Source organism: Mytilus edulis, chromosome 9, assembly GCF_963676685.1.
Source record: "Mytilus edulis chromosome 9, xbMytEdul2.2, whole genome shotgun sequence".
In the NCBI taxonomy this organism is placed as follows: domain Eukaryota; kingdom Metazoa; phylum Mollusca; class Bivalvia; order Mytilida; family Mytilidae; genus Mytilus; species Mytilus edulis.
Genome location: NC_092352.1, coordinates 52,570,476 through 52,580,625, shown reverse-complemented (window position 1 = coordinate 52,580,625; position 10,150 = coordinate 52,570,476). Strand labels below are relative to the sequence as shown.

Sequence of the window (10,150 nt, the reverse complement as noted above, 5' to 3'; positions counted from 1 at the left end):
CTAGGGACAAGTGCAAAAAAATGCAGCGGGTTTGAACATTTTGATAGGCGCAAACCTCCACTCTACCTGAATAAATTTTAATAGTGTAACATCACAACATATATATAACATGTATCTCAAAACCTCAAAATGATAGACCATATGATAGTCAACTGTCTGACGTGGCTCTGTACATTTATAAACTTTATATATACCAAACTTTCTAATTACGAACAAAACTACTTTTTAATACTAAAGTCAGTTTAAAAAAAGTCTGTTTAAACCTGTCTATGCATTGAATAAAATATGCCTAATCTCTGTTCAACTGCTCCATTTTAACTTCCCTTAACGAGCCTCATTGTCACATTTTGTGGCTTATCCTACTAAAGAAGGATGTCAAACAATCTTTCATTCCATTCTCGGCGGTCTCCAGTTATTTGTTCTAACGGATGTGTTGCTTCAAGTCAGCCGCTGGCATCTCAAATTGGAATAGGTAAATGTATTTTTAAATAACCACGTAAACTTTGTTACATGTGGTACATGTGTAAACATACGACGTCCTAATTATTGACACGTCATTTGTACAACTTCTCGGTGTTGTTCAAAACTTCTCATTTAACATATTATTTAAACGTATTCAGTTCCAACATGCACTTGTATATTATTTGCGTGAAAGTACAATTGCATGGGAAGACTTCAAGTGTTTATATAAGTTGGTTTATTTCTTTTATGAACTAGTCTATTAGTTTGTACATTTTGTCCTTACAAAGTTGTTTACCTTTATTAGAGGTTATCGAGGGAAATTTAATAAATTTAAGATTTATTAAAGTATAAAGTTTGTATTTAGCGGAATAAAATATTTGTAATAAAGAAAGCATATTCTTCGTAATAACTAAACTTTAAATGTTAGCTTAAAAACGTTCTTTTTGTAAATGATACTCAAAATAAGTTGTTTCACTGGGTTTTCTTTTTAATCATTTACACATTATGTATATTGTACAAAGTAGAAAGTATGGGTTTTACCTCATTTGCACATACTGATCATACTGTGCATATAAAAAATATGGTAATAAAAATGATTTATAGTTTTTGTTTTTCCGCTATTATAATTTGTTTTAGTTTAACATATTCATTATAGTGGATTGGGAAACTAGTTATTGCAACTTATATAATTTAATCCCTTTCCACTTTGCGGGTGCGAGTGCTGCTTTGTAGAAAGCGGCATTAGCCTACTCTTTTTCAAAATCTACAAGGGTGTCTTTTACGTGCAAGAGATATGGCTCTCTCTTAACACAGGTCAACCATTTATCGTCTCCTTCCGACGGACTTTCAGCGTTTCCTCAAGACCATAATCTCAAATGGTGTCAAAGGAGAGCCGACAATTCAGTCCATAAAATTTTCTCCCCGGAGTGGGGATCGAACCTGCAGGCACCTTTGTGTTAGTAGTCCGATGCACTAGCCACTACACCACGGCTCTCTATAATATGTTTGACCACATACCATATTTTTTTACCCTTTTTTACGTATAAAGACGTATATTTTACCCTATAAACTGTGTATGAAGACCATATTTTTTTTTTAGATATTCTGAAATCAGGAGGAAACGCTGCTGATGCCGCTGTTGCTGTCGCCGCAGCACTGAATGTGACAGAGCCTTGTTCAACTGGTATCGGTGGTGATGCTTTCTGTTTGTTTTACGATTCCAAATCAAAAACAGTTAAAGGACTGAATGGAAGGTTTGTTCCTATACCACACATATGACTGCATGAACAAATATTGCTGCAGAAAACATGTATTCTGCTTCCTAAAGATGGATGTAGGGTTATAAACATGTATGTAAATCTTTTTTAAAAGCGTGAGAGAGTCACACTTGACGGTTTGTCTCTTTAAATGTTCAGGACATATAAAAATACACAACCTAATATGGTCAGAATGAGGACCTGTTAACCGATTACGTTGCCTATAGAGTTGAAATGTCCTTGTCGCTCATAAAAAGTCCTTCCAGTACATGTACAATCTGTTGAAGGCACCACACAATATCTCTACTCGCCCAGAATGTCATTTTCCACTTGCAATGAGAATTTTCTAATATTCTCGTCCACAATCCATGCTATAGATCGTACTTAACTATATATATATTAATTGCATAAATTGTTCTTGTCTTGTATATTTATGGAAACAAAATTCTAGACTTTAAAAAAATTAAAATAATGATCATGCAAATTGAAACAAAATTCTAGTAACCTTTTAATTTTAATAACCGATTTGTATTTCAATAAGTAAATCATATTATACCAACCAACTTCTTTTTTGATTATATATAATTGATTGAAATGTATTTGTCTGCAGGGCGTTCAATATAATTATATATATTAAGCCATTATTAAAATGATACTTGCATCGTGACGATTTTATTGAGTTTAGAAAGGGTTCACTGGTTCATATATGCCAACTTAGAATCATTTAAATGACACTAGTTTTCATATGGTAAAACACACAGTAAAACGAGTTACATTAACCATTAGAGAAAATAAATCTGCCTTGAAATATGCACAGCCGCGTTAATCATAAAGTTATAATTTATGTCATAAGGATTTTGTCGAGTTTTTCTAACTAACTATTTGTACCAGAAATTTTAAAAAAAATTACCACACAACCTTAATATTATATTTTATTGTAATTTCAGTATTTTTTTAAACCTTCTATTTAAATTTAAAGCTTTGTTATGTTTACTTTAATTTGTATGATGTAAATTGCATATTCAGTATAACATCACTTACTTTTTAATATATTAAACGATAAATATACTAAATACATTGTACATTTTGTACGTCTGTTTGTATTCGAGTCATAAATGATACAATTCTTCAAATTCAACCCAAAACATAAACGTTTGATATACTACATGTAGTAAGACTACAATCCATGTAAGTACTATAATATACGTGTACATAGACTTTATGTTAAAAGAAATTCCTTTATTTTATCAAAATCTTTAGAATTGTACAGCTAGTATAAGTACATTCATTGGTTCGATCATTTCCTTCACAATTCCCACGTTCATTTAATTCGTATTAAATTCGAATGCGAATGCGAAAAGTGTATTTAGAACGATGAGTGTGTTTTGTTGCTTATTGTTAAAACTTGACTTGGGTAACAGTCCATTGGGACGAATGATTCGAAAAATACAACATTTAAAAAATGTATTAGTTTTTAAGCGTTTCCCATCGTGTCTCGTGCGTACTATATATATTACATGTCAAACTCCTATTAGGCGTGTTTAATGTTAATCTGAAAATGAAAAAAAAAAGAAAAGGTCTTAGACGTAATAAAATTTTGATTTTGTGGGGTTTTTTTTTAGTGAACAAATTAAATAAATGTTGATAAGCTAAAATAAGCCGGCTTGACATGATTAAAATATTTCAATTTGTACGAATGCAACTTAACTAGGAGACAGTTCTGACAAATAAACCCTTCATTCTGTTTTTTTATGTACAAGAATGTGTTTAGACTTACAGATGAATTATTGTTTACATCAAACAATTTCAAATGTTTTGGTGCTTCTGTTATCGCTTAAGAAATCCGTGCCGTTTAAGAAAAGTTTTGTTGTCAGATGGGTATTTTGTCCCAATCCGTTTGTAACCAATACATCTCAATTTAAAAAAAAAACACACGTTGTAATTGCACTTTTTTGAAATATTTATGTTTTAATTGATTTCAGTACTTCTTACCTAGATACTGGTAAAAAATTGTTATGCAGGATATCATCGTGCACGTGTATCCGTAATCTCTATAATGTAATAGTATAATGTTTCCTGGATTAATAATATAATGATTATTTTTGCATTTTTGTAGAATTGTGAACGAATTTTCTTCACCTTCTTCTGAAAACTATCTGCCAGCAAAGTGTATAATATTTGAGATGTTTTGAAAATTTTATAAATGCAAGTCTCCTGTTGTTTTTTTAACAAGACTTGCTTTTGCTTACTGTTTACTTTTACGATATAAATAAATCAGCTGTTATGTTAAAATATTACTTCGTCGGAAATAATTCTGTATCCAGCAACAACTTGTGGCCATTTCTGCTTTAAATATAGTACTCCCCATCAACTGTCCGTCATGCTGTAGTCTAGTCCAACGGCTGTTTTGCCAGACAAGCTGGGACCGTAGTCACTGAGATGTCCAACGACTTACAGCCCAAGATTGTCTGACAAAACAGCCATTGGACGTCAAAGTAATCTCTGGCTAGCTGTAGTCGTACATGTAATGTGTGTACAATGCTCTGTCCAATATCGACTCGATTTTTATTTCAGTGGACGATGTCCAAATGGTTTGACGTTAGATTTACTAGAAAAGCAAGGTTATACAGAGGATAACTTTTTCCCAACAAATCATGGCCATGCTGTTAGCATACCAGGGGCTGCAGCCGCCTGGGTAGATACAGTTGAAAGATTTGGAAGTGGAAAGGTAAATATTTACCCAGCAGTCTAATTATAATTTAGAAAGTCATTTAAAACAATTCATGCTTATTTTTTCTTCATATAGGTACTTAACTCTTTGTCCTTTTCATGACAATTGGCTTTGTCATTAGACGGTCTAATAGTTACAATTGCTTTAGTATTATAACCCAAGTAGCCAATCGTTTTTTATACAGAGTGTTGGGAAAAGTAGTACACGTACCTACAAATGTATACAACATTGAGGATATTCCATTTTAGAGTTGATGCATTAGAATCATACCTGTTCAAATGCAATGTTATTCTCAATATTATGTTCGAATATAGTGCCAGATATATGAAAGGTATTCATCATACATGTCATACATGATCATGTAAGTGTGTTCACAATATAATAATGTGCATAGATGACCTAATGTACAAGTTTCTCTTTTTATTTGTCGTAAGAATATACTCGCTATTTGAAAGATCAACTCACAACGGTCTTAACAATTATTTAAGGCTACAAAATAAAAAAAAATAAAAAATGTTTTGATGTTAAATATACGATATTAAAGATCATGCTAATTGGGAGTTTAATGTGTTAGCTCAAAGCAAAGGTGACACGTTTTAAAGAATTAGAGTCACGTGAACTTTAAAAAATTGTTGGTTATAGTCTTGCAGAGTGGCTTCCGTTTTGACTGTACGGGGTGTATACATACCCAGCCACATCCGGGCACAATCCGACCACCGTTAAATCCAATGCCTTGAGAAGGGATATATGTTCTCTGCATGTTGATAATTTTAAAACCCTTGCAAGCCAACACATCTGTTAACGTTCATAGAAAAACTCTGTATTTTTTACAATATACAGTAACTCTCTATTTCAAAGGAAGTCAACCCTTCATTCCGGCAGATACTACGGAATGATTTTATATCTAATTTATTTTGGTTTCTTTATGCATGAAATATCTTCCACTGGACGTTAAACAGAATAATACAAAACGCATTCCTTAACATTTTGCCTCCAGAGTACCCAATTCCATCTTTTTTAGCACCATATTACAAATTAAATGTACATGAATACATATACAATGCCACCCTTCTAAATGTTTTTATTACTTTTGATAGTTGTCAATGTCAGAAATACTGAAGCCTGCTGCTGAACTTGCTGAGGTAGGATTTCCTGTCCAACAGACTACATCTTACTTCTGGGAAAAAGGTAGTCTTATTTTGAGATTAAGAATGACAATGTACCTTTTCTGTTATTTTTAACAATAGTTTATTCTAAAAACTAGGAAAACAATCTCCATTTTTATTCTTATCGAAATGAAAAACAATTCATTTGAACTTTAAATGTGATTCATTTGTTGTGACGGGAATTTTGTTGATAAAACGTGTCATAACAGTAAACGGTGCCATCATATATTTGATACAGCAAAGTTGTCACTTTATCAGGTAACAGTCGCACAGATTTTCAAAGGATATTCTAAAGTGCAGTCAATGCCTACCCTTCCGAGGTACCTCAGATAACCACTGTTTTTAGGTTGTTTCATGTTGTTTTGTCTTTTATTGCTATGTTAACTAGTGTCTTGTCGTTATTTTTCGGGGTTTTTTTTCTGTTGCCTTGGCATTGTCGGCCTCTCTTTGACTTGCGTATCAACTTTGAATGTACCCTTTGTATCTCCCTCCTCTGTAGTACTTATCGCTGTGGTCTTCTGCTTACTTATAAACATTGCATCAACATTAAATGAAGAAAAAGCACGGTTTATAAATCTGTTTCGTCTGAATTTACCTTCATCAGGAATGTTGGGACAAAAGATTTACAGGCATGAATGGTTAAATACGAATACACGTTATTTAAGCGATACCGGTATGACCAATAGGGATGTAAAAAGAATAACCTAATTTATCTATACGGTCAACCTTACTTCAGAAAGCTGGAATTTTAGTTTCTTAGTAGTGTCTTATTTTATCAACGGAAAATTAAAAAAATGTTGTTATAAATCATGCCAGTGCCGAGGTACTGTAGAGAACGTTAGTTGCAACGTCTCGTTCATAAACGGAAGACCTTATAAAAATATTCAGAATGATTACAACAATAAAATTGTTGCTGTCCTGCTATATGACTTCCCTGACACGACAATGACTTTCCATTACATTAATACCGTGTTTTTTAGGACTATCTTCTAATGAAGTTATATTCTTTTAGGCTCTCATTTACTGACCAATAGTAGAAATAAACATGGAAGAGATATGTTAATACAAGGAAGAGCACCCATGACAGGAGAAGTCATACGTTTACCGCATTTAGCAAAAACATTTAAGGTATTTATTATTAAAATTCACTATTTAGTGCATCTTGCGACTTTCATAGAAATGAGAGTTTTTTTAAGTGTTTTCGCCAGCGTGGACGAAGTTTGAAGCAGATCTACAGGTTGTACATATGTTACCACTGAAAAAGTACAAACAACAAAAATATTTAACTACAAGGAAAATTCAAAATGGGAAGTCCCTTAACAAATGGCAAATTCAGCATCTTAATGCCGTTATACGAATAAACAAAGCAACTTTCATATTCGCGACTTGGTACAGGCATTTCCTTATGAAGAAAATTGTGACTTAAACCTGTTTTTATAGGTATTTAAACCTCACACTTTTATGATTGTTGCGTAAAATTTCATTATATTGGTTACAATGTGTTAGCAAAACAAACAAGTATAATAAGGAAAAATGTCAAAAATGGTTGTATAGCAGTCAACACTGTGTTATTATCTGAATCACTATTAAAACATACAACTGTGACATCAAAGAAAAACAAAACTGCATGTAGACACTCTATAGACATAAGCAAATATGAAAGACAAAATTGCAAAGAATTGCCATAGCTCAATATCACAATGGCGGGATGTATAAATACCGAGCCAACCTAAAAGTATATAACAAAAAATGGTCTAAACAGTAAACAGTGAACGCGTGTACAAGGTTGAATATATTATATTTGCTTTAAAAACAATCAGCAAACTTTGATGACATGTTTTTTTACAGGAACTGGGTACCCATGGAAAGAAAGGCGTTTATGATGGAAGAATCGGTAGTGCAATATCTAACATTGTACAGGAACATGGCGGAGTTATGAATATTGATGATCTGAGAAACCACGTGTCAACTTTCGAAGATCCGATAAGTGTATCTTACAAAGGATATAGAGTATGGGAAATCCCCCCAAATGGACAAGGAATGTGTGCGCTTATTGCATTAAATTTGTTAGAGAGCATTGACCTTAAGGGTAAGTTTATCTAGAGCAAAATAGGAATACTAAACTGAATTTTGATAGTTATCTTAAAATCTATTTGCTCACTTATCCAGATAACATTTGTATACTGCTATTGTTTATTGTTCGTTTTGTCAAATTAACTGACATGAACAGAACCACTGTTGAAAACTGACATCTTCATGTGAATTCCAGTTTACTCTAACCGACCCATACATTCTTGAAGTCTTGTATTTTCGAAGATTTAATTCCACTAACTAGTATTTTATTGCTCGAGTTCCCTCGTGAGTGTCGAAGGAGTGAGCTGAAAAACGGTGAAATTGCTTAAAATGATAAAAAGAGATTTTCTGTATAGCCTCATAGTGAAGTGTCCACATTAATTTTTAGTTTTATTTTTAAAAATAGATTTTACCCCAACCCCTCAACCTCAGATCTATTGAGGTTTGTTCATTTATGACAACAACAAATGTTGTTCTCTGTTTCGACCCTTATCAATGGTTCTACACTAAAAATTGAATAGTCGAACTGTGTTTTTTTTAACCTTTGTAACTTGAAACAGATTCTTGTTCGATTTAATATCAAAATATTTATACTCTGAAGAAGCTCAAGCAGTACTGCTCTAGCTCGACTGCTTACATCCGACTAAGTTTTTACTATGCGAGGAAATTAATGCTGTCTCAAATACATTGGACCGGATGTATTCAAGATACACTGTTGGAAAAAATTACAAGTAGAGTTACGATCCTTAAAAACACTGTATTCTTTTCAAATAAAGATACATGATTGTAAACACACAATTATGGTTATCAGGTTTTAGATAAAAACATGTTTTATAGACGCTGACCTTCTCACTTGAAATAATCAAAAGGTCTGTTTACTGTTGTGTAAAAATTGTCATATAGCAAGGTTCCTTGTCGTCATTTGTTTTTGTATAAACCAGTGTAAGTAGGTACTAGTTATTATTGAAGACTAAAGTACTGTAATGGTCCCCCAGACACCATGTTTTTATTTATTGACTCGTATTGATCACAATAAACACAACTGAAAAATATTAATTGTTTTTAACGACTGCGTGTAAATTCCCCATAGTAAGATAGTCGATAAGATAAACACGTTACACAATGTGCTCGGGATTAGAAACGATAATTATATATATAGGGTCAGTAAATGCCATATAAGGCTCGAGTTTTGCTCGTTTTTATGCCATATCGAATTTAGTGACCCCGTATATATCTAAATAGGCCAATAGCCCACTGCTTAACGTAAATAATAAACAGCCTCCATAGACATACTAGTGGACGAATTTCTTATTAATTACATATATCAATGTTTTTTACTAGATAACTGATATATTGAGGTCATTATTTTCTTTCTGTACAGTTTTTTGTGATTTTAATATGGACCTAACTTTAAACCAATCAAACAGATACACCAACGATCCGATCCGAATGAAACTCGGTTTTGTTCAAGTTAGAAATACGGGTACAACGGTGGTATGTTAAATTACCTTAGAAAAGTCCATGTCCATCTCCTGTGGATATGCTTATACATACTTTGTAAAAATAAAGCTTGAAGATTCGATTTATCTTTATTTGCCTTTGGTCAGCTGAATATCATAGACGCAACAGGTACTTTTTTTTAATTCTAAATGGCAAGATACCATACACATTACAACGTCACTATTAGAGTATGAAAATATCATCTATGCTCCGTGCTTTGTATTTGCTTATATAATAAAGAATAATTATAAGGCCCCTCATTGTGGTGTCAAAGTTATCACATAATCCCAAATGTTTTGCCAATATAATCACATAATTTTTAATTATTCTTTTAAATAAGATAATCAAATTATCAAATCTACAGTCCTAGATTATCAAATAATCACTATAAAATGGCAAAGTAATTACATAATCAACAAACCCAATGAAGAGCCTCATTTATGTTGACTCTCATATACTAGAAAAACATAAATAACTCTTTTATTCGAGAATATACTTTGAGCGGCACTCTTAAAACAAAAGAAGCAATTAGATATACACCTGTAATATACCTGGCTTAATTTTTGGGACTAAAGTAAGATATGATAGAAATTAAGAAATCAAAAGCACGGAGCTGCGAATAAATACAATTTTTACTCTTGGTAGAATAGCAAAAAGAGGCTGATACATGTAAAAGTTAAATCAATAACGGATAACACAAAACATCTCTGGAATATACGAACTGAGCAAACTTAGATAAAAAACACAACATCAACGGAGATACTCATTGTGACCCAAAAGACAATTTCATAATCAAATCAAGAAATTTTAGATATATACCAGTAATGTGGACTTTTTAAAATTACACGTATTTCCATGATCAGAATTGTGTGTAGAAATGTTTGAAATAAGCTTAAATAATTATGATGATGAATGAAATCATTAACATCCAAAATATTTTTTTTACTTTTTGTATTTTGATA

General features: G+C 32.3%; 1 protein-coding gene across 1 annotated transcript in view; it reads left to right on the top strand.

Moving 5' to 3' along the window:
- The first annotated feature begins 322 nt into the window (after positions 1–322).
- Positions 323–10,150, top strand: part of LOC139488574 (glutathione hydrolase-like YwrD proenzyme) — a 32,736-nt gene continuing 22,908 nt past the window's right edge. The window contains exons 1-6 of the mRNA XM_071274295.1: positions 323–472; positions 1,562–1,715; positions 4,293–4,446; positions 5,547–5,637; positions 6,628–6,743; positions 7,464–7,704. Coding sequence (XP_071130396.1) covers positions 373–472; positions 1,562–1,715; positions 4,293–4,446; positions 5,547–5,637; positions 6,628–6,743; positions 7,464–7,704 — 856 coding nt within the window. The 5' untranslated portion in view covers positions 323–372. The remainder of the gene's footprint in view (positions 473–1,561; positions 1,716–4,292; positions 4,447–5,546; positions 5,638–6,627; positions 6,744–7,463; positions 7,705–10,150) is intronic.